Source organism: Daldinia vernicosa (assembly GCF_022497035.1).
Source record: "Daldinia vernicosa strain CBS 139.73 unplaced genomic scaffold F5Y00scaffold_2, whole genome shotgun sequence".
Lineage (NCBI taxonomy): Eukaryota > Fungi > Ascomycota > Sordariomycetes > Xylariales > Hypoxylaceae > Daldinia > Daldinia vernicosa.
The window spans coordinates 274,617-298,012 of NW_025953918.1; the positions used below are offsets into that span (position 1 = coordinate 274,617).

At 47.7% G+C, this 23,396-nt stretch overlaps 7 protein-coding genes across 7 annotated transcripts; 3 read left to right on the forward strand and 4 right to left on the reverse strand.

The window, feature by feature from the left end:
- Positions 1 to 3,402: 3,402 nt before the first annotated feature.
- On the forward strand, positions 3,403 to 4,874 carry F5Y00DRAFT_58662 (Apc15p protein-domain-containing protein). Its single transcript, XM_048013843.1, has 2 exons — positions 3,403 to 3,542; positions 3,619 to 4,874. Exons 1-2 carry the CDS (start codon positions 3,507 to 3,509, stop codon positions 4,717 to 4,719), a joined length of 1,137 nt encoding a protein of 378 aa, XP_047869650.1. The 5' UTR covers positions 3,403 to 3,506; the 3' UTR covers positions 4,720 to 4,874.
- A 365-nt stretch (positions 4,875 to 5,239) lies between these two features.
- F5Y00DRAFT_58645 (uncharacterized protein) lies at positions 5,240 to 6,892 on the reverse strand. The gene is made up of 4 exons (XM_048013841.1): positions 6,393 to 6,892; positions 5,910 to 6,137; positions 5,698 to 5,791; positions 5,240 to 5,495 (listed from the first exon to the last, which is right to left on the reverse strand). The coding sequence occupies exons 1-4, from the start codon at positions 6,401 to 6,403 to the stop codon at positions 5,289 to 5,291; spliced, it is 540 nt and encodes a 179-aa protein (XP_047869651.1). The 5' UTR covers positions 6,404 to 6,892; the 3' UTR covers positions 5,240 to 5,288.
- Positions 6,893 to 7,794: 902 nt separating this feature from the next.
- F5Y00DRAFT_257025 (uncharacterized protein) lies at positions 7,795 to 9,159 on the reverse strand (the record flags this gene model as incomplete). Its single annotated transcript, XM_048010499.1, has 1 exon — positions 7,795 to 9,159. The coding sequence occupies one exon, from the start codon at positions 9,157 to 9,159 to the stop codon at positions 7,795 to 7,797; it is 1,365 nt and encodes a 454-aa protein (XP_047869652.1).
- Positions 9,160 to 12,037: 2,878 nt separating this feature from the next.
- On the reverse strand, positions 12,038 to 14,729 carry F5Y00DRAFT_58777 (uncharacterized protein). Its single transcript, XM_048013845.1, has 3 exons — positions 14,355 to 14,729; positions 12,633 to 14,300; positions 12,038 to 12,578 (listed from the first exon to the last, which is right to left on the reverse strand). Exons 1-3 carry the CDS (start codon positions 14,585 to 14,587, stop codon positions 12,335 to 12,337), a joined length of 2,145 nt encoding a protein of 714 aa, XP_047869653.1. The 5' UTR covers positions 14,588 to 14,729; the 3' UTR covers positions 12,038 to 12,334.
- A 1,045-nt stretch (positions 14,730 to 15,774) lies between these two features.
- F5Y00DRAFT_223438 (P-loop containing nucleoside triphosphate hydrolase protein) lies at positions 15,775 to 18,601 on the reverse strand. The gene is made up of 2 exons (XM_048005874.1): positions 18,078 to 18,601; positions 15,775 to 18,031 (listed from the first exon to the last, which is right to left on the reverse strand). Exons 1-2 carry the CDS (start codon positions 18,297 to 18,299, stop codon positions 16,256 to 16,258), a joined length of 1,998 nt encoding a protein of 665 aa, XP_047869654.1. The 5' UTR covers positions 18,300 to 18,601; the 3' UTR covers positions 15,775 to 16,255.
- A 191-nt stretch (positions 18,602 to 18,792) lies between these two features.
- F5Y00DRAFT_223439 (uncharacterized protein) lies at positions 18,793 to 20,700 on the forward strand. Its single transcript, XM_048005875.1, has 4 exons — positions 18,793 to 19,082; positions 19,189 to 19,510; positions 19,563 to 20,102; positions 20,155 to 20,700. Exons 1-4 carry the CDS (start codon positions 19,062 to 19,064, stop codon positions 20,550 to 20,552), a joined length of 1,281 nt encoding a protein of 426 aa, XP_047869655.1. The 5' UTR covers positions 18,793 to 19,061; the 3' UTR covers positions 20,553 to 20,700.
- Positions 20,701 to 21,265: 565 nt separating this feature from the next.
- On the forward strand, positions 21,266 to 23,021 carry F5Y00DRAFT_269132 (putative cytochrome P450; the record flags this gene model as incomplete). Its single annotated transcript, XM_048012382.1, has 5 exons — positions 21,266 to 21,340; positions 21,404 to 21,844; positions 22,013 to 22,366; positions 22,445 to 22,759; positions 22,830 to 23,021. 5 exons carry the CDS (start codon positions 21,266 to 21,268, stop codon positions 23,019 to 23,021), a joined length of 1,377 nt encoding a protein of 458 aa, XP_047869656.1.
- Positions 23,022 to 23,396: the final 375 nt, after the last annotated feature.

Consider the following 23,396-nt stretch of genomic DNA (forward strand, 5'->3'; position numbering starts at 1 on the left):
TGCACTTACATGACTTTTACTTAATGAAAATTCACCCAATAGGCTTGATTGCTGTTTGTGTGTGATCAAAATAGGCATCGTGAGAGGTAAGTTAAAGGGAATGACCACGTACTCAGACAAAATAGTGTAAGACGCAGTGGATAAAAGCAAGGGGTGTGTCATCTGTGTAGAAAATTCAATAGACTCTGTGACTTTAGGGGTTTGCTGGTAGGTAGGTAATGCATAGGTTACCTACATAGGTAACAGGTATGTATGAGAAATGCAACATGCCATCAAAGTTAAGATGGTAATTTCTTACCTTCCTGAGTTCTATTAGTTACTATGTAACTTGACTCATTGCCCCTCTTCCCTCTCTATTACCTTTCTCTAGCGTTTGTCTAAGTATCTGTTTGTCTATTTCAGTGCCGATCTTGTTACCACGCGAGCAAAAACAATTAGTGTAGCACCGTTTGCGGTCTTCTAAAAGTCAAACTAATTACTGACACGCGGAGATCTATATGAGGACATGCTGCGATGACGCAGTTTTGTACAAGTCTGTAACCCAGGGCCCTGGTTCATTGGCGGTCGGCTCCCCGAGGATCGCGTCTGACAGACATGATGAGTCTATTCGCTTACGAGGCAACCTGGTCGATTCTGATTGAAGCTTCGCTTAAATAAAAAGAATAATACGGAATAATTTGATGAGTATTTGCCGTTGATCGGAGGTCTGCCGTTGCAAAAAGCTACGTAGCCGCAAATGGGGATTCGAGTAACAGAAACGTCTCCCTGCCATACTATGTACAACGCCAGTAAACCAATATGGACAAAGCAGCAAAGCTAGAGTCCAATTCCAGAACGCACCCTGCGCACCCCACACATACATGCATATCCCGATGACAGGGGTATAGCCCAGGACAAGTCTCACTTCCGTGTTGGCGGATTGGCGGATGTGAAGCACAGGTCGCCCGAAACGTCAATTCAGTAGCTTATACGTAGCTTGAGAAAGTCCGTTCATACAAGTGAATATCCAATCAACGTACCTAAGCTAGCCTCGCTCCAGAATCGTAAGAGAGACCCACGGTCCGATGTCGCGTTACCCGCTGCTGCGGAACACTAGATATTTAGGCGTTAGGTATACTACGTACTGTGCAGTATGTATGGTATATCCGTAGGTACCTAACGTATGTACGTCTATATCGTACCTAGGTATGTAGTATGCGGCCTCTGCGCTATGCAGCCATATGCTGGGGCTAGGTAGCAGATGGCAGGGTCCGAGAAGGACGAATCCATTTACGAGAGCCTCCATTTGGGGTGTGATGCGTGGCAGCGTGGGGTATATTTTTCCAGAATAGACAAATACGTTTTGAGAACCAAATTTAGGAGCTACGGGGGAATCAACTAAGATGCCTTATTTCTCGGATGTCTCACGTACGTATGTTCGTCGTTCAAAGGGGCAATGTCATTATATCCCTCAACAGCAATTAGTATGTCTTGCCGAGCTGACACGGCTACCTTTTTATTAATTTGCCCACGAGGTCATCGATCGAATACCTCATGAGAAGCACCGTCAATACCAGAAAGAACGAGCAGGTCAAGATGTGTCTTTGAACGTGAGTAACCTATAAGTTAGATTTACTTCAAGAGTAAAGAGTATGGAGTAGTGTATGGTGTTTCTGAAGGTTGATTATCAATTGGCCTTACTGTTTGTTTCTGTTGCTAGTGCTTGTGATAGTTATACTATGTAACTCCTATACATCCATCCTATTTAGGATAGTGACAATATCACGTAGCCAATAAAATAGCTGTTCTATGCTTGTCAGATTTGTTAGAGACAGCCCTCCGGGTTTCCTCTAATAACTTCTATTCGGTGCTATTCTGCAAAGCAAAGCGAACCTGCATTTAATTTTAAGTAGGACGGACAGCAGAGTTGCATATGTACAGCAAGTCGGATATGTAACTAGGATTACAAGAGACTAATGCCAGATGTGTCTAGGCCGCGTGACCTTCCGTACCATTGCACTCTTAGTTCGTGTTTTGGGTTCGCTTTACAGGCCTTGCAAAGTTATAAGTAAAAGAATCGACAACAGTAAATAGTCGAATACCACCAATTAGAACGCATGTTTTATGCGACGAGTGTTATCTCGCGCTAGGGTTCCTTGCGAACTGTTTAACTAGTTAGGTCCTAGATCCGTAGTCAATCTAGATCTCGGCGAATATATGACAAGACCGTCACCTCGTTTCTAAGCGTGTATGTATACGTACGGACCACGCGATTCGGAGACCATTGTTCGTCAGATTCCCAGGCCACATCTGTCTATAGACTTACACAACGTCCGTCTCCGATGGTGGTTGCATACCAGCATACGTACTGTATCTCAAGACTTATTAAGCAGGCTGAGGGAACGGAAGGATCAAGCGAGATCGGCCTTAAGAAATCGGAACAAGACTTGAGGAAGTGAGGTACGTAAGGTCTCCCCCTCCTAATCCCTGCTGTCGCGGAGGGAGCGGGGCGGACTTAATTAAAGAGGGCTGACGGACGGCGGGGGCCAAGTCCCCTTAGCACGTGCACCGCATATGTAGCATACTATGTATGTACATCTGTACGCAATATTAAGGGAGAGACGTCTTCGTTGTCTTTCTAAGCGCAAAGAATTCCCACTTTGCGTTCCGAAAACACCCGTAGTTCACCAGCAGCCCCGATGGCAGGATGGCCAGCCTAAATAAAAAGGTATGCAGCGGCCTACGGCTCGTTTTATGAACCGCGGCTTCACCGCCGTCGCCGATGCTCGTAACCGTACGATGTGCTTGCCTAGTAATTTCGGGGTATTCTCATTACCTGATGAAAATATCTTCCCTAGTATTATTCGTCAGTCAGCGTAATTTGGGAAGATTTGACTTGCTGCGGGCAAGGCTCTTTGTCGTAGACTCCGGCATAAAAAAAGAGGAGTATGATGACTCGGGACGAATATTTCTTTATTGCCAACTTGCTTATGAATGAGCTAGACGAGAAGGGTATTGATAGACATAGTTGTATCGCAGGCTGCAAGAAGCACTTGACTTTTATGACAGCCCGTAAAAATGGGAGACTTTGCTTTTGATATTTAGATGCAGTAAAAAACAACAACGAAAAAAATAAATAATATTAATGTCTTAAAGATGCAAGGTTAAAATGTCACATGTGCAATTGCCTGGAATAAAGCTCTTTCCTGTATGTTGTCCTGGCCGTAGGAATAGATTTGCACCTGCCATGTAAGTGACCCGCTTAGTCATAGCAATCCGTAATAATAATTCTTCAATTGGAGCCTCACTTAGGTACATCAGGTACACATCCCACTTCGAATCTTGCTTTGCAGCAACGTCTCCCTGAATTGTCTTCCCAAAACAGCATATTTCCCTCTTCACTACGACCGGGACAATACCACACGAAATGGTCGCTAGCTCGGCACGTCATAGAACCGCCAATTGCATTTAGTCGCGAATCCCCCCCCTTGTCCTGTTCTCCTGTTCCTAATCCGAGTTCGACTACCATGCTGTCCCTCCTCCCGGACCTAACACCACGCGATGTACGTTGTTGGTCCGCCCCTATACCGCATCTCCGGATAATCTTCTAGCTTGGGAGGCTAACAATTGGCAAAACAGTCGCACTCGCTATGGTACACCTCCTCCCGCAACCCCCTCTCGAGCTTCGCGTACGATGCAAACCCTCAGCAGCCACAACAGCAGCAGCAGTTGCAGCAGGACAGCTCCTCCGGGAACCCCCACGGGGCTAATAACCACCGCCGCGGGGCCCATCTGGTTGAGCGGTCGCCGCTCGCACGCCTACGCGCTGACGAGCAGAACCTCGAGCGCCGCCGTCTAAACGTCGCTAACTTCGGTAGCGCATGGCTCAAGCCTCCTGGCATTCCCAAGACCCTGCACCAGCTGCGCGAGGAGCGCCGCGAGGCCGAAGAGCACCAGGAAGCATTGCGTCGCGAGCAGCTGGCCCAGGAACTCGCCGAGGCTGAGGCCGCGGGCGTTAACGCCGTCGAAGCCGATCTCGACGTGCAGGGCGACGATGGGGTTATGGACGACGTGCAATTAGACGGAGCTAGGGACTTGGACGAAGACATCCCTGAGGCGGATGCCGACTTTGGTATCGGATCTGATGATGAGGATGAAGAAGATGAAGATGATAGTGACGATGATGACGACTCTGAAGATGATTCTGAAGATGACGACGATGATGACCCAGAGCAAAGGGCAGCACATGCGCAGCAGCAGCTCATGGCACAAAGGATGAGACAAGCCGACGACGCATTTCGCGAATCAGGGCTTCGCGGCCGAGATAGCAATTACTACGGTGTCGACGACGAAGTAGACGACGAAGACCAAGCCCAGATGATCGAGGAAGACGACCTAATCGGTCACGGAGACGGCGCGGACATGGACATGGACGCCGACCTCGACGATGATATCCCCGAAGCGGAGGACGGAGGCTATGAGCACACGGACTCTGAGGCGGATATGAGCAGCGACGAAGAAGATGACCAACCCGAGATGAGCTTTGCCGCACAGGCATCTCAGCAGGCGTCCCAGCAGGCGTCACAACAACATAGGTACAGGCATAGTCTAGCACGTAGCGACGCGACGCGACATAGCCTCGCTATTAGCGATATCCTATCCCACGACGGTGACAGCATCGGAAGCAGCCCGCAATTCCAACGGCGAGGCAGCGGTCCCGCGCGTCGAGCTCGAGGTTGAAGATTGGGCCTTGCTTGTATTCAGACCACATCTCATCGCATCACTTTGCATCGCATCTGCATTAGTACCTTAAGATACCCATCCCCTTTTATTGTTCTTCGTTCTTCCGCGCCGCCCCCCCTATGGAGAATCCGTAGCCAGCCAGCCAGCCAACCGGTCTTTAGTATTTTCTAATGAAAGAAACAGAAAAGACGATGAATATATGAATTATGATACATTTGATTACAAGGCTCGTAAAGCAACCCCGGCCGGCCCGCGTCTTCCCATATGTACTCGTGAACTCGTACCGTACCATACGTGCAGTGTAGTATGTCCTATTCAGAGAAGCCAAAAGCCAAAATATTAATAATAACCCTTTTGCGCATCATATCGCTCCTATACCAAAGCATCCTAAAACGCCTTTTTTGCATAATGCTTTGCTTCCCTTCTCTTGTGTCATCATTTTTCTCTAAATCGTCTTGGTCAGAATGATACCACCTCGCCTCGTTTCCTTTCGTCTAGTCTTCGTAGGCAAAGTGGAAGCGAATATCAGAGATGCGAAAACCGCAAACCGCAAACGGGGTAGATAATTAAAACAGCCAGACGTAGACGAAAATAAAGATGACGGCGGCAAAAAACGCCAGCCACACCTTCCAACCGACACCGGTGCGCTCCGCCATAACAAGCATGCGGTTCATGGTGCCGCGCAGCCGTAGACGCGTCGAATCGAACGTATCGTTCATCTTCTCCGCAAGCGCCGAAGATTCCCTGATCTCGTCGCCGATGGCCACTGTCATCTTGGGACCGGGGTAGGGTCGCGTTAGCATAAACCTTTTCAAAACGTGTACATCCCCTTTCTCGCACACTCTCCTCTCTCTTGCGCAGCCACACTGGTTAGGTTGCTTCTTTTGTTTGTGTAAATGATATGATAGAATATCCAAACCAAGCAAACCTCCCCCCTCAACTTACGCGCAGCATCAACAGCAGGACGAAACTCACATCTTTCAGGATCTTGACCTTCCCTAAGATGCCCTCGACCTGCTGGTCGTTCTGGCTCTCGAGCTCGTTGAGCACCGCGTCGCTGTATTGGCCCCTGTCCGTCATTCGCCCGTTAGCTGGCTTATTCGTTCGGCGTCGTAGATATTTAATCGTATAGACAGGTAAGGTAGATGGGTATAGGCGTGAGCAAGTGAGTAGGTAGGTATTCGTACCTCGAATTCGGTGTCGCAGACCTATAACCCCCCCTACTATCCACACCTAAATGCGTGCTATTACCGCCGGTCGCCGCGCCGTTGCTTCCCCCGGGATACCCATACCCGTAGCCGCCCAGCGCCGGGCTGGTTCGTCTCGCAGGGTCGGCGCTATTCCGTCCGCTGCCGCTGTAGCCCTCGAACAGGGCGCTGCGGGAATCTCGCTGGTGGAGCGTCGAGTGGCCAAACCTACGACGATGCATTCCGTTAGCTTAGTCCGGCCTGGACAAATGAACATCCACCCCGTAGTGTTGGTAGTGCTTGTGCCGTATGCAAGCATACACATAAATATGCAAACGCCCTCCTCCCCTCCCTCCCCTTTCTCGCCTCGCCACGGCGCGATCTACAACAAATCTCCTAGTGTCCCAAGAAACCCGCACCCCAGGTTACCGCGAAGCAAGACCCAACCTGGAAACAGTCTATTCGACAAGTGTTCGTACGTACCTTGATGCCATGCTGTTGCAAAGCGTTTGCAGCAGAAAAAGAAAAGTTTGGATAAGAAGAAGATTGGGTGACAACGTATCTTATTCGATGTTGCACGACTCAAAGAAGTGGCAGCTTGGCAGCTAATATAAGGTAAGCATGAATTAATTTGCTGGGGATAAAAAAGCATCTGCTAAATGCTGCCACGTGTGGTTGCAGCGTACTTATTTCCCCCCAAAACAATTACGTCTGTACTATGTACATAAAGTTTACTCTAGGTACGTACATGCAACTTACATAACAGGCATTTGACGGCTATCAGCGCAGTATCCGCAACCTTCTCCAGCCGACGGCAGCCATCAAGGAAAAGATCCAGGAATCAGAATCAGATGACGTTAAGGTTAACCTAAAGTGAATTGTATAAGCTTACAGCTTTATATTAATAGAAAGCTTGAATCGACTTTATATGTCAAGTGGCGATCAATTACTTATCCCAAGTGAAATCACCAATTCAACTTAGCATGAGATAGATGTTCACCTAACTATGATAAATATCATTAATTAGGTAGCAATATCTTATACGAGTCGTGTTAAACATATGCCAATAGTAAGAATATCCCCAGAAGTGAAAGCTAAGAGCCCAAACCATAGTGTTCAAATCTACCTACACGAAAATAAGCATCAAACCCATACTAGTCACAAAGTAAAAAAGGGTTGTCGAGTCTATGTTTTCAATAGGATTAACAATGCTCTCACACTGTAGTCTTATTATTATGGATTGGGAACCAAAAATGCCCCTATTCTCCTTCTCACACGAGACGGTCTGGATTAAACCGGAGCGGCTTCATCCAAAACCCATGTCAGTTAACTCGTAATCCCGCGCCGCTGTTTAGATCCATCACTCCGCCTTGTCCATACACATGCCCGTTAATCCCTCTTCCTTGCTCCTCAACTCCTCGTAAGCCAGGTTACCGAGTTACTCCATTCAGGACGTAACAGTGGTATCGAAAGGTAAACGGTAGAGTTGTACGTCGCTTCAAGTAGACGGATAACGATCGTGATATTAGTTTGCGGTACAATGGAACATAGGAAGCGACCCGAGGACCAAAAAGTAGGACTCAAGACTGTATCGTAGAAGTCGCTTCGGTCGAATATATATAGCAGTCGCTATATTCCCTTGCTTTGTACGTTGTGACCTTGGAATTAAGACCTCCAGAAGAAAAAAAAAACATCTAGAGCAGATTCGCTAGTAGAAATATTATGCACAAAGGATAGTAAGCTGTGATGCAAAGACCGTTGAACTCCTTTTAGAATCCAAAGACAAAATGTAAAACACGACATAATACCGTCGTCCGAAAGAAAAATATCTTGTGTCCAGGCTCGGGTATCATCTGAACAGCAACAGAAAACCAGTACAAAGAATTTAAAAGTTTTGGGAGATGCCGGTGCTTTGTTGAGGATAGTGCGACGGGTTCTCAATGCGGGTATTGCGTCGAGCTGGATTGTCCCGTATAACAGGTTGTCCATATGCGCCGTCAGCATACGGGTTGTTCCCGCCATATTGATCCAAGTAAGCCGGACCTCCGTAAGAGGCACCATTCTCCCCAGAGCCATCTGATCTGCCGGCGGCACTGTAGGACGACGAGGCATTGGAGGGACCACGGCGAACATCACCGTTGCCGTTATTACCATCGGCGGCTGGGCCCATAGCGCCGAGGATCTCACCCTCGGTCGGCGAGCCAGAACGATCATTCATTAGACCGTCTCCTGATCTCGTGTCAGAAAAGTTGCCTCGGGTTGGTGACGTTGCATCTGAATAGGCCACACCTGCTGCACCACCAGACATGGTGGTGGAAGCTTTTCTCCCAGTTGAACCGGCTAGGGTTGTAGAACCCCATCCACGATAGCCTGATCCATCTTCCTTCATCTCGTAGGCTCCCGCGGCACCAGCGGCTCCCACATCCGGCAAAGTCGGGTCGTTATTTGGGTTATAGCTGTAATCTTCTACTTCTTTCCGCCTCTCCTCTGCAGCATCCTTTCGTTGCTTTCGTTTCCTCCAGAAGTAGATACCCGCAGCAACTAGAATTGCCACCGCAGCGATTGGAACTACAACAGCAACAGCAATTTTGGCCTGCTCGGCCATCTGGGGCGAGCTAGAAGCACCTGGGGATATAATTGCATCAGATGGGCCTGCCGAAGATGTCTGACTTGTCGGCTGCCCAGGCTGCGCGGTCACCTGGGTCGAGGTAACGGTGATGAATTGTGTACTCCCATCTGCCCCTGTGCTCACTTGCGTTGTAGTGATGATCACACTTGTTGGCGTCGGTGTCGGTGTTGGTGTCTCCGAAGTAGAGCTAGATGGTGTCGATGTCGATGTCGATGTCGATGTCGATGTCGATGTCGGTGATGTAGGGGTAGGAGGGGTTGACGTTGACGTTGACGTAGTAGTAGGCGGTGGGGGGTCGGAAGTAGTTGTACTCTCAGACGTAGATGTAGGAGACGGTGATGGTGCTGAAGTAGGAGTTGATGTTGTCGGGTCTGGAGTTGACGTTGACGGTTCGGGGGTACTAGTAGAAGTGGTCTCGGGAGTTGGTGTACTACTACTGGAAGTCTCAGCTGGAGGACTGGTAGACGTAGTCTCAGTCGGGCTCACAGACGGGCTATCAGACGGACTATCAGATGGGCTCGACACTGCGTCCGGTGTGGACGTGTCGGCGTTTGTACTGTTAGAAGACATGGTAAACTGCCTCCTGGCTAGCAATCCGGAGAGATGCCTAGGGAGCGCCATGTTAGCATCATCGAATGGCTTGAGAAGAGAGTGGTGAAGAACATTGAAGACAGTTAAGATCGGTTGAAAATAACGTATAAGGAGCCGATCGCAAGAGGGTCTAAACAAAGTGGAACACGATTAGGATGAATGGGGCGCTGATACTTATTGGTCCAATGAAGTTATCATGGAATGTGTCGCAAATCGCCACAGCACAAATTCTCAATGAATTCTCAATGAATAACAAAACGGAATGAGAAACGTACCTTTTTACAAAACCTGCTAGCCGAGTTGGCCAACTCACAGTCGAATAAAGACTGGATGAGAGAGCCGCAACTCTTTTTTAGTGGAATCGAGAGTTGGACTTGGCTGCTGTTTCGAGTTGGGCCGTCTTGAGACGCGAACGGGGTGAGCGCCAGAAGGGAGAACGAAGACGAGAATAGGACAACAATATGGGGGAATACAGTATTGTACAGTGGTACGGCCGGCGGGTGGGCGGTCTTAACTACATAACCTAGAGCAATTGGGAACGATTGGAACAGACGAATAGGCTAACGCATACAAAGTACACTGTGCAGGGGGACTCCTAGGGTAAGGCGTGGCTGAGCTCTATTTTTTTTCCCGCTTGTGCCTCTTAATCCTCGTGTCTCTCTCAGCATATGCAAGGAGATTGGAAATGATAGGTCAGGAATGCAGCAAACCAGAACGGGTCCAGGAGTTCTAGTTTGCAATAAGTCTCGGTATGTAGAAACGACGGTGGACTCTTAGCAAAACGAAGGTCAATTCATACATATCTGTATATTAGGTCATAGACTTGACGATGTCGTCAGAGAGCAGAACCATAATCGATGAAGACAAAAAAAAGATCAATCGGAAAGGTGAAAGAGAAGTCGACAAGGGGGTCGATTCCCCGTGGGTGAAGATTGACAGTACATAATTAAAAAAAGAAAAAAAAAAAGTTGGAAATTTCAATGCAAGACGGATATGTTCGATCCGGGAAGGTACTCAATTGAGTTTAACCTCGCAGCCTACCTACACCAGACGCAGGAATATTCCCGGCCGCTATGATGATTTTAAGTGACTTCCACGTTTAATATTTTAGCCAACTTAGCTGCTTTGGTTTTAGGTATGTAGTACGAGGTACACTATCTGATAGATTAGCAGATCTGATGCCATAAATGACTTAGCGTCCTTCTTTCGTGCTTTGCCCCTGGCGGCTTGTGGCTTAACCGCCCAAGTAATAACAAGTCCGAAGTGATGAAGCCTCTTTCGGTCATCATCTTATTATTGTCCTATCTAAGCCGTATTTCGCTTCCATAACTACTAACAATACATAAGTCAAAGAAATATCCTATCCTCAAAAGCCGAGTATTTATCAGGTTATATAAGTACAACTTCATCTCGACGACGTTATGTTGCCCCTGACTAACAAAGCCGCGGTATGTACAAACTAGCACGACTCAAAATTCTGGTTAAAATAAGGCACATCCACATTAGGTATTGACAGCTGACATCCGAATTCCGAGGCAGCTCAATGTTGGCAACTCTATTTACTTAAACTAATGTCAAAGGGTTGATAGCGGTATTAGCCTCATAGCTTAACCTGTCTGCTGTATCTATCGACTCTAATTGATTTTAAGGTTTCTTCGGCTCACTACGTTCTTAAGTATGTGATCATTCGATATCGAAGGAAAACACAATTTGCAACTCTATAAATTACTGATACTGCGTTCATTAACACTTGAGGCTGCCATAGACTTAATACGCCCTATACCTCAACCGTAGCATACGAATACCCGCTTCTATATGAGCTACGCGATTCAATATCGCACCGATGAAGAGACCATTGTTTTTAATCGAATAGCCTCACACTACACATACCACTATTGTACGATGACATATGTTCTTCTATTCCAACCAACCTCTGCCTCTGTAAGCTCTGCAGCTTCTACGTAGGGCATAGTCTCAGCCCCAGCATCATGTATGCAACACAACACAACCCGCCGTTCAATATTCCCAATCCATAGCCCCCATACCATACGGTAATCCCTCCAAATCTACCACGGCTCTATTTAGCCTCCATTTCCAATAATGGAAAATCAATGCTAAGTAATCGACAACGCATCATTAGAACGTCAATAGCGACCATCGGACGGACTTACAACCCCGTTCCAGCCATAGCAGCAGAAGCAATTCCTGCTTTCAAGTTGACGTCCCTTGGACATACACTATTAATACACAATTTATAGTTTCTCTTCAACGTCATGTCTACCACGGCCAAAAATTCAATGCGCCCGCGACGAGATATAATTGGCCCACCTCAGCCCGTCCATGACGATCCAACCCGACAGCCAATACGGCCTACCTTGGGTACCTTAACCAGCTTGCCATCTCAGTCAACGCTCTCCACAAATCCGATCTGCGATTCCTCATCTAACCCAAGGAATTGTTTATAAAAATAGCCAGCTACGTTATTCGTTATTATATAAATGGATCTGAATGATGTTTGTACACCGTAGATCGACGCGCCCCCATACGAAACACCGCAACAGGATCTCCGTGCGCCACCGTCAGAGTAAGCGCCAACTAATCTTACATACATACCTAGTAGACAAGTAGAGCCGCCACGGAGGAAACGTTACAGGCAATCTTCGGACGCCGAGACTACATACATACCTACCTAAGTACCTACTTCTTAAAGTAGATCTTCTAACCGCCAAGTCAAGAGGCTGAAAAAACAATAAACAAAAACATAAGACGATGCGGCGGCATAGGATTGATTTTATGACAACAAAGGCAACACGGCTTCTCTCCAGCTATACCTACCTAGCAAAATGATAGAAGTGAAATCCATATTAAAACACGGTATAGGTATAGTAAAAGATGGGTTAACAGGAACTATTATGCAACGCCTACAAATAAAAACTAGCCACACCATTTTAGTTATAATATTGTTAAATAAAATCAATAAGCAAAAATCCCTAGGTATCTGTCGGTACAAACTGCACCTATCCTTCTATGTTTCCGCCATGCAAGGTAAAATGCTTCGCCGATCATGCTTGCTTTCCATATTACTCCTCGACTGGAAGAAAAAACGGCATTAACAGTACATATTTGATCAGATATACAAGACAACTGGCTTTCGCCGCCTTCTAAGTCATGACTGTATATCAAGCCTTATATTTCATTAGTCGCTCTAGTCCCTCATGTTCCACGATGGTTTCAGAGTATTGCCCATCGCCTGCTGCGTGAAAACGGTGTCTCCTGGTAGACGACTGACTCTACCAGCACCGCCGCGGATAGCGCTTAAATTAGCAGACGAAATACCGCTGCGGTTGCTGACAACACTACCCGAGTCGCTCATTGCCTCGGGGTCCTTAAACCGACGCGGGGGAGCGAAATCGAGGGCAGTGAACGTTCCTGATTTACGCAACAAGTGACTAAGATTCATGTTAGTATTTAGCTTGCAAAAGTATTATTAGGAATTCACTTACGGGCTGGGTAATGCTGGCGTGTCGTCGAAAGCGCTCACTAGCGGCGAGTGGATTGGCGTATTCAAGACGTAAGGCTTGCGTTCACCAACAGGGCTCTGCGACCGACCAGCCGCGATGTCCTTGAAAGAAGGGGGAGGAGCAAAGTCGATGGAACCCATAATAGCAAAAGAGTCATCTCTCAACTTGGAAGGAGTAGGCAATGTGTTAAGCGCGGCAGGAGGGGGCATCGGCTTTCGCGGTTTGCCACCCGCCCCATTACCTGCGAAGCGGTTGGAGGCTGATGAATCCGGACGCGGGCTCATCGGTGCCCATCTACCAGCTGATTGGGTGGAACCAGCCCTGGGCCTTCCACGAGGTCCACCAGGCATGTTCATGCTTCCGTGAGGACCGTGCGGGCCGGGAGGACCACGGGGTCCCGGTCCAGGCATCGGCCGTCGGTTGCTCGGAGGGGGAGTCATAGCACGACGAGTAACAGGTTGCGCGTAAGGCATAACGAACGCATTGCTGTCGGGGTCGAAAAATGCGGTATCGCCGAGATAGTTGGTATCGTGATCGTCATAGTAGGCTGCTTTCTGTGCTTGCTGAGGAATTGGTGGTGGTTTTCCGGAATCCGTCTTCGTCTCCTCGAAGTACTCCTTGTAGAATGAACGAATCCTGTTGGCTCTGAATTCGGGATCTTCCGACTCGAGGAAATCATCCGGCGGAAGAGGACGGAACCCAACAGATAGCCTGCGGTTATCCTTGCCGGGCACGCCCAGGCCAGCGGAATGTGGGTGCTCAGGCTCGTTTATACGTGGCGGCATGGGTCGGTCGCCGCTAGCCGTTACATCATCATCGGCGTCGTCGATTTGGAAATGAGCCGTGTAATCCTCATAGTCGTCAGTGACATTAGATGCGGCAGCAAGCGATTCATTCCTAGGCGGTCGCGCTCCTGCGGGAAACGAGTTGGTATTTGGCGAGCTATCCGTCGAGTTCTGAGAGGCGCGAGCATCCATAATACCTAGACCTTGGCCGCCGGACTTTGGCATAGCAACAGAGTTCATGGTAGTCGCAGATCCGACAGCGTTAACAGAGCCGTTAGAAACACGCGAAGCTGCCGCTGCCGGCTCCTGAATCTCAGGGACCTTAGCGACAGTTGGGGCATCATTGACGAAGCGAAATTCATTCTTAACTGGGAGGGGAGGTTGTTTCTCTGCCGATTCACGACGCGATGATCGCTTCGCAGCTGGAGGCACTGGCTGAAGAGGAGATGGAGATGAAGGCAGCCCCTTTTGGCCGGGCCTCTGCCCGGGTCCTGAACGCCTATCAGGTCCTTTCTGGACGGAGCGTAAAGAACCCGCATCACTAGCGCCATAGCTGGTAACAGGTCGATAAGGATCTTCAGCTTGGTTGAGGCTCTTCGCAAGTGATTCCCGGGAGTTCTGTAGGTTGGGCGGAAGGAGGTAAGGACTTGAAAGATTCATATCCATAGAAAGTTGCATTTTATGACTCGGGTCCTTCTCCTTTCCGAAGAAAGCACTACGCCTCTTACCCGCTTTGCCGGCCAAATTGCCATCGAGACCAAAGTCCATTGACTTGTATTTGTCCGTCTCATCCTCTTTTCTCTGCATTACAGTTGTTCGATAGTGTAAATAAAGCAGGACGGAAACTGCAAGTCCCACCGGAATGCTACGGAATTCGTTAGTCATATCAGTAATTGAACCAGAGAATATTAATCCTCACCAAATACCTAGGATGATCGGAAGAGTCATCGAGCCACCAACTGGCTTCTCATCGAGATTATTCTCTCTCGGGACGATTTGAGCAATCGTATTTGTTCCGGTGAGAACTGAGTTGCCGATCCCTTGTCCAGTCTCTAGTTGGCTAGGCTGCTCTGCCTCTGAAGGCAATCCCCTTATATGGAAATGATGGTGGCCGTGGCCATGACCACGACCGCGAATAAAATGCCCCGTCATGGTGTCCAACTTCACACCCTCAATTCCTTCTCTTAAAATTCACCTGAAGCTAGATATAACTAGACAGGTATATGTCAACGCCGATGTCGATCAAATCCAACGTGATATTAAGCTCATGCCAAAGCGGTATTCGGGATAACCGTCGAAAGTTGAAGGAAGCGCCGTTTAAATCAAGAATCCTGCCCACTATGCTGAAATCGAATATTATTCTACGAAATCGATGTCTTAACGCTAATTGCCCGGGTAACGCAAGGTCAGAAAGAATGACTTGTTGATCGGGCACAAATGAATGACTCGAGGTTAGCTATTATTAAGGAATGGCACGCCCGCTGGCAGGCAGTTGGGTCAGTTGACCGATTGTCGAGGGACTCCTGTATTAGGTGTTGGGGTGAATGGGATGAAGGAGAGAGAGAGCAGAAGCAAAAGGGACAAAAGAAAGGTGATTGACCGAATACAAATGCAGAGTCTCTTTTGGGTGACTGGGATCAGGGGAACCAACGAATGACAAGTAATATGGCGGAAATGAATGAAGGGATTGTGGGGACTGCGGTACGTTAGGTACTATGTACTGTGTAGCTTCAGATGGGGGGAAGAATTCCAACCGAATAAGAGCACTGTCCTGACTACTGGTAAGCCACCGGACAGGGCAAACATTCACTAGAGGGAACTGAGGAAACACGCAAGTCAGTGGGCGGCCACTGACTGTGACGGGTCTGTAGTGTAGTACAGCACTGTGCAGTCCCTGATAGGAGCAAGGGGACTAATGCAGGAACAGAAAGGCCATCCAATCAGATCCCATAATTATCTGGAAACGCTGATAGGAGGACATGGATTAAGCTACCCTAGTCCGAAAAAGAACTGGTCCAATTAGCTCCCCCTTTTCGGGCAACTTGGTTACGTTGCTTGAATCGTTCGAATCAGCCCTGGCGACCTCCGCAGCTTCCCCTTTATGTACCTAGGTCTAGGTAGGTACTTTTAGGAGGGTTATAAGTCGGGCATAGATGCTTTAACCAGCTTGTATCCGGCCGAAATGAAAAGACAGCCTGCTTGTTAATTTCAAGGTTGTGTAAGAGACTTGAGCAATACATTGTCGACAACTAATTGATTAGTTCAATACCTCCTATGAATAGAACCTATCGCATCGGACGACGGTTCTCAATTAACCATACCATCTAATCCATCTTGTTGGTAACAGCATGCACCCGTTATAAATAGGTTCAAGTTGTTCGTGAGACGGCTCCAGATTGGATCCTAAGGTAACATAGGTAACACCTGCTCGAGGTAGGTCGGTGGATTAATAGTAATCAAGGAAAATCCCGTAAGTCCTGATTGAAGCTTAGCTGGTGCAGCTAACCTAGAAGTGTACTAATCCAACGACTGAAAGCTTGTTTCTTGTTTCTTTTTGAAACGATCCCTGGCGATTGGCTATTTGCGTCTCAGCCTCAACGGGTTCGACTGCAATACGGATTATTGTTTCATAGCTTGCTTCTCTTTAACGAGCATACCTCAACTACCTGTCTTGGATAGGGAGGTGGATATCATTAGAATATTTAGCCTTCCAACTGGGGAGCACGATGGCCTCGACCACAATAGACCTCGTCGTCAAAACACGCCAGGTCAATTGTGTCAATTGTGTCAATTGTGTCAATTGTCTATTCCGGTAAACCCTTATGACTTGACTTGGTAATATCCTGACGCATACTCTAGAAGCCACTCCTTCTCGATTTTGCTGATATCGCGGATGAATATCTTGCTGCCAGTTTCCATAACCTCGTGGAAAATTACCCAATCAGCTTTGCGATTGAACATTAAAGAACTAGGATGCGCATAGAGTGTCGTTCCACCTTCAACGTTGCGGAAACTTCCATCGGGTTGCATTCTAGCTGCGTGAGCAAAATATCCCGTCGTGAGACATCGTCGAATCTGCTCTCCTTTATTGACCGCTGATGTCTTGAGGCTCTCGTCTACTGCTATTCCAAACCGTTCCAGGTAGCGTTTCAGTTGCGCCCTGATGCTTACGGCGCGGGTCATAGCTTTAAAATTGAGATGGTTTTCGTGACAAAACTTCGACTCTTTCTTGCCCTTGGTTACAAATGCTTGGTAGACATTTAGAAGCGTCAAGTGATCACCTTCTTCTGCGGCGAATTTTCGTCGTGAAGACTCTGTCAGCTTCTTTTCGCCTTCCCTCTGGATCCATACGGAACCGCTTAGGGTTGTCATCGCCGCGATTGTAAGTATTTCGCTAAGGCAACCAAATGATGAGGCCGTTAATAGGGTTTTCGCCATCATGGGCTCCACCGCAAGCTCCGCCATCCGCATACCCAGCGGTTTTGTAAGTTTAGCGTACTCATCCAGGGCACCCAGGGCAAAAAGCAGTTCTGTTGCTTTGGCCATAAGCTCCGCAGGCGGTGGTGTCAGATAGTCGAAGCGTACGACGTTATCAATACCGAGCGCCTTCAGTTGCAAAATAAATGGTGCAAGGTTAGACCTTTGTATCTCCGGGATGTTCGCATCAGGTAAGGCCTGAAAAGCCTTTTCAGTATAAAGTCGAAAACATTTCCCTGGCTTCGTGCGCCCGGCCCTTCCCGCACGCTGCTGTGCCGCCGCCTTCGAGACAGGCGTTGCTGTTAAAGACTCGATGCCAGTCTTAGGATCGAAGGCTCTTAGCTTGACGAAGCCCGAATCGATAACATAGACAATACCGTCGATCGTAACGGATGCTTCCGCGATATTAGTCGAGATTATGACTTTTCTTGTGTTCTCAGGCGGACTATCAAATACTAGCATCTGTTGCTCCGTTGATAACCCCGCATATAATGGAAGGGCAGAGATTGATTGAGCGGCTGGCGGAAGTTGGGCTGCTCGTTCCGCAATGGCTTGGACAGCTGTATCAATCTCTTCCCGACCGGTCATAAAGACAAGAATATCGCCATCCGGCTCTTTGGTATGGATGTCGAAAATCGTAGATATCGCCTTTTCAACGTAGTCTTCTGTCGGTGACTCTAAGTAGAGAACATCTACTGGATACATCCTACCTTCGAGGCTAATTATTGAACCTATCTCACTCTTTTCGCCGTCGGGAGGTCCTTGGTTATCAGACTGCTGGGAGAAGAAGTTGAGAAAGTCTTCCGCCTGAAGAGTAGCGCTACTAATGATAATACGTAGCTCTGGTCTTCGCTTCCGTATCTTCTTAAGAAGACCAAGGAGAATATCCGTGCTTATAGACCTCTCATGGGCTTCGTCGACCATGATAACGGAGTAACGTGATAGTAGTGGGTCGACCAGAGCTTCTCGAATAAGTAGCCCATCTGTTAAAAATTTAATTCGAGTTGCAGCAGACGTCACATCCTCGAATCTAATCGAGTAGCCCACCTCTTTTCCTAACTCACAGCCATACTCCTCGGCTACTCTGATTGCAACTGTTGTAGCAGCCACTCTTCTGGGCTGGTTAAGTTAGACATAGATTACAAGAAGAAGCAAGGAATCATACCTGAGTAACACCAACTATCTTACCGTCGGAACACCATCCCGCATGCTCGAGGAACTGGGGTATTTGTGTGGTTTTGCCGGAACCTGTGTGCCCAACAACGATTGTTACCGGGTTTTTCTCGATAAGGTAGAGCAAGCTATCGTGATGCTTGGCGATGGGTAGTAACGCCGAAGGCTTATGAAGAGCAGGGATGAATGTTGAGTTGAGGTCAAAGTCCGCCATATCGAATAGAGTTTTCCTTTCGAAAGTAATGTTGATTTGTCGCTTTACCACGTTTCCAAGTGTAAGTCTTGTATACTTGATACTTGTTGAACGTGCACCCCAGATTCTATCTATGTAGGTAGGTAGTTTATGATCTACATACGAGGTAGTTAGACAATCAAACTAACTATGTAGTCTAAGAATGTTTGCAATTTTTTGAGTTCAGTAGATATCAAAACATTCCATGTTCGGTGTTGCAGCAAATAGACATGAATTTCGAGACTTTAGAAGTCTGTTTTAAAGATGCTTCAAGCTAAAATGCCGATAATATAATAGTACCAAGTACGTGCATGTGAATAATCTTTTACCCTTATGGTACATGAGTTTATTCACCTACGCAACTGCCTAAGATCTGTGGCGCAGTATCTAGCACTTCCGTGTATTGTACCTAGGTACCTACGTATTCATTGTCACTCAGCCCTGTGGCGGGGAACGTCATCCGCGTCGCAACTCACCTTGCCCCTCAGGCCGCCGAGATATTAGGTTAGTACATACATAATGCAATGTATGTATGCGCATGAACCCATAGCTGTATCTTTAAACTCTAAACTCTCCTGTTTTACATTAAGCTGTGCCTCATTAGGCAAACAATTTTTATCCTCTTCTACTTCTACTTCTGCAACGATAACTCCATTTTGCCATATTGCTATTTTACCAATAATCATTCGTTAATTCATATCAACCTCCTATTTTACTTATCTCTCCTATATCCACTTGATCAACATGTCGGCCCCAACTGATACGGTGAGTTTCCATGTGAACCTATTACCGAATTTAATGCAATGTCCCGCATTTTTATTTCTCAATGAGAACTTCATTCGCTAACATCGTACCTGGTAATTACTTATAGAGCAAGGCTAATCCAGCGCCTGAATCTCCGACCACTGTACGCCCTTTCGAAATGGACGACGATGATATCCAAGAGACGGGCATTCTTGGGGATGATAATGCCCATCAGACGACCGCGACCGCGAACGCGACCTCGACTGCCGCCAACCCGCCCACAGTCAGCGAAGAAACCGCACCGCCCAAGCCTCCTCGGCCAGTCACCGAGCAACAGAAGAAAGAATTAATTCTCAAGGAGGCCTTTCCGAGCATCGAATTACCGGTCATCAAAGCCGTTTTAATCGCGAGCGGTGGTCAAATCGATCCAGCTTTCAATGCTCTATTAGGTATGTATAATGCCGCTCAAGGACCGAACCGATTCGTTAATCGTAAATGAAGCTATGAGCGATCCGGATGCCGTCCAAAACGAACCCGCGCGCGAGGAGGCTGCCCCTCCGCCTCAACCTCCGCGGCCTACTGGGGCTAGAAGTCCCATGTCGCAAATAGAGGCCGACGAGCTCTACGCCCGAGAACTTACCCAATACTACGAAAATGTTGGTGCCTACGAAGCGAGAACGACAAATCAAGGTCACGGTGGCCAGTATCGCCGACAAGCGACAGGTCTAAAGCCCAACGAGATGTACGACCGAGACCACAGCTTCATTGATGATGACTTGCCCGTCATTAAGGAAAACCTCCGCAAAGGATTCCTTGAGACGCAAACGAAGGTCAACTCCTGGTTCACCAACTTAAAGAAGAAGATCGACGGCGAGTATGATGAAAATGAGGACGAGACGCAGCCCTCTAAGCATCAACGCCAGGGTTTCGGTAGACGTAGTGGGGAAGGCTCGCGAAGAAGTGCCGACTACGATCGCTACGACGCCGACCCACAAGTTCTCAGCGACGACTTTGCAGGGATAAGGCTTCATCCGGATGGTAGTGAGTAATACTTGATTATACTATAAAAGAACCGCAGCTAACACCAACATAGGGCCATCTCAAGAACGCCCTTCAGGCAACCCAAGTCTCTATAGACCACCGCCATCTACATCTCCTAAACCTGAGGGTCGCAAGGTTGCCTTTAAGGAGGGAGTCGAAGACATTGACCAATATAATGCCTCCCCAAGAATTCCACCCAAAGACAGCAGCGCAACTCCCCCTCCCGGCAAGCAGAGCAAATGGCAGCCTTTGTCGACAATTGAACCCGATCCGATTACAGATAACGACCCTTTCAGCCTCGGGGACAGCGAGGACGAGAAAGACGCGAAGGAAAAGAATAGCGGAGGGATCAAGATGGAAGACAGCGAAAGGCTCAAGCAAGCTACAGCAGATGCTATGGCTGATAACTTGGTCGGGGGTTCTGGAAAGAAGACGGGTGGTAAGGATTAAATGAGACGGGGTTAGAATACCGATTACTGCACATTTAGTGGTAGAGGTAGAGAAGGTAGAGATAGGGTAATGTTGAGTGACGCGGCTTGATTGCGCCGTACGTAGCTAGGCTATGCTACGCTATTCATTGGCCTTTACATCATCATTACCGATTTGTTTAATCATTCCTTGCCGTATGAAACCCGAAACCCGGTCCCCGAGTTGAATACCTACCTTAGACAAGTAATAAGTCATCGTATACGCGGACCAACGTCTGACGGTCTCGACCACAAGACGACGATCGTACCAGACTACAGGTAATAGTAAGTTGGTAACGAGGCACAAATAGCAACGGTTTAATTGGCTAAATGTACAGCATATAATCGTATCCGTATTATACCCTAGCATTAAGGCGATACGTCTCCTTCTGTTGTATGCAAGACGGGGGTATAGACAGCCCGGGAACACTCCAACGGTTCACAATAAGTATCCGATACTACTAAACCTGTACTTCTTACTCTGTAGACTATGTTGCGACTCACCCCCGCATTGAAATGACTCTGTGAAAGATATATAGGTAATACATGTGAAGACCTTGCGGGTGCCTAGGGATCCGAACATTTCATATAAGTACCTAACGTATGTAATTCGCTATTTATCGCATGCTCATTTCCCTCGTTTGTAGATAGGCATAGTATTATATCTTATATGTCTTATATAAGATATAACTAACGATGTCGAGGTTATCAGAGTTGCTAGATGTTGGGAAATCCAACACTGCGAAATATGCCATACTCGCAGCCGTCGTGGTACGTTTCGAACCGATATAACCATACGTACCTAATGATAGCTAATAATATAATACGGCACAGCTAATCATATCCGAAATAACGATAATCGTCTATAATCTTTACTTTCACCCGCTCCGTGACTATCCCGGGCCGACATTATACAAAGCATCCCGACTACCGTGGGCTTTCAAATTTGCCACCGGCTCTCAGGCTTTCTTCGTTCAGAAACTTCACGACGAATATGGACCTGTCGTTCGTATCGGGCCCAACCACCTTTCCTATACGGATCCGAGAGCATGGAAAGACATCTATGGTCATCGAATCGGCGGCGAAAGCAGCATGAATGAGATGTCGAAGGCGCATACTTTCGCTAAGACGATTCGCAACAGACCCGACTCGATCTTGACTCTAAATCGCGATGATCACTCTAAGTTTCGCCGCGCCCTTTCTCACGGTTTCTCGGATAGTGCGATGCGTGAGCAGGAACCAATGATTGGGAAGTATGTCGACCTATTAATCAGGGTAAGTAGCCTATAAACGCTGGAAGCTTTCTATCTTACCTCAGGAGCTAGGTGGCCTTGAGGTTACTTTACTCCCAAGGTAGAAGGCGAAAGCGGTGCATCTACTTTCGCTGACAGACCCCTATTTTTCACTACCCCTTTAATTGAAGATAACTAACACATTATCCAGAGGCTACACGAGGAATGCGAAAACGGAAAGAAGAAGCTAAACATGGAGGCTTGGTACAACTGGACTACTTTCGACGTGGTAGGCGATCTTGTTTTCGGGCAGTCATTCCACTGTCTTGAGAACATCGACTATCACCCCTGGATTGAGACCATCTTCAAAAGTGTGCACTTCGGCGCTATTATGGTCGCTTTGACATACGCTGGCCTGGGCGAACTTGTACAGATTATATTCAAGTTTGGAAGCTCTTCTAAAAAAGCACGCCAGTACACCAGGGACATGCTGACTACGCGACTCGCTATGGAAGGGAAGCGCGATGACCTCTTCGAGGGCGTGCTTAAGAAACGCGAGGAATGGGTATGGCTGTCTTTCTTTTTTTCGCCGTGAGCTGAGGATTTCTATGTTATAAGTGCTAACTCTTATCTTCTCACTTAGAATCTCTCATTCGACATGCTGTCTGCAAATGCATTCATCCTCGTGCTAGCTGGATCTGAGACGACAGCAACGACCTTATCTGGCGCTACTGCTCTCTTACTCTCCCACCCAGATATCCTCGCGAAGCTCCAGCAGGAAGTCCGCTCGTCGTTCAAAAGCGCCGATGACATCACAATCACTTCGGTCAACAAGCTGTGTTACATGCTCGCGATCCTCAATGAAGCACTACGTCTTTACCCCCCAATCACCTCGGGTCTGGTTAGGATAGTGCCCCGTGGCGGCCAACAGGTTGCCGGTCGTTACGTTCCCGAAGGCGTAAGTAGTTGTCCCGAAATCCATAATCATTCATGAATTCGTTACCGGAGAGAAACTTATATCCGCATAGACATTCGTCGAGGTCCAACAGTGGTCGATGAATCACAGCAAGGACAACTGGAAAGACCCTTGGGAGTTCCGGCCTGGGCGATTCTTAGATACTCCAGAGGCGGCTGCAAAGGCAGGGAACAAACTTGACACACTCCAGGCATTCAGTACAGGGCCTAGGAATTGCATCGGACGCAAGTATGGCAACCCTTGACTCCCTATTTAGATTATACCGATTAACATTTTTTTTTTTTCACAAAGTCTCGCATACACCGAAATGCGTCTAATCCTAGCCCGCATCATCTTTGAATTCGACATGAAGCTTTCGGAAGACAGCCAGCGGTGGATTGAGCGGCAGGATACGTTCTTCCTTTGGGACAGGTCAGTACACGCATCTATTTATATTTCTCCCCAGTTCAGAATTGCAATAAGAGCCATTGCTCCCAGCGATAGATAGAGTTATAGCTAATATTGTCTGGGATATAGGATTCCCCTGAATGTAACCCTAACACCAGTCGAACGGTAAACTCCATTATGCTACGCCTTATACGTAAAGCTATAGAAATAACATACCTACCCTATAGTTTTC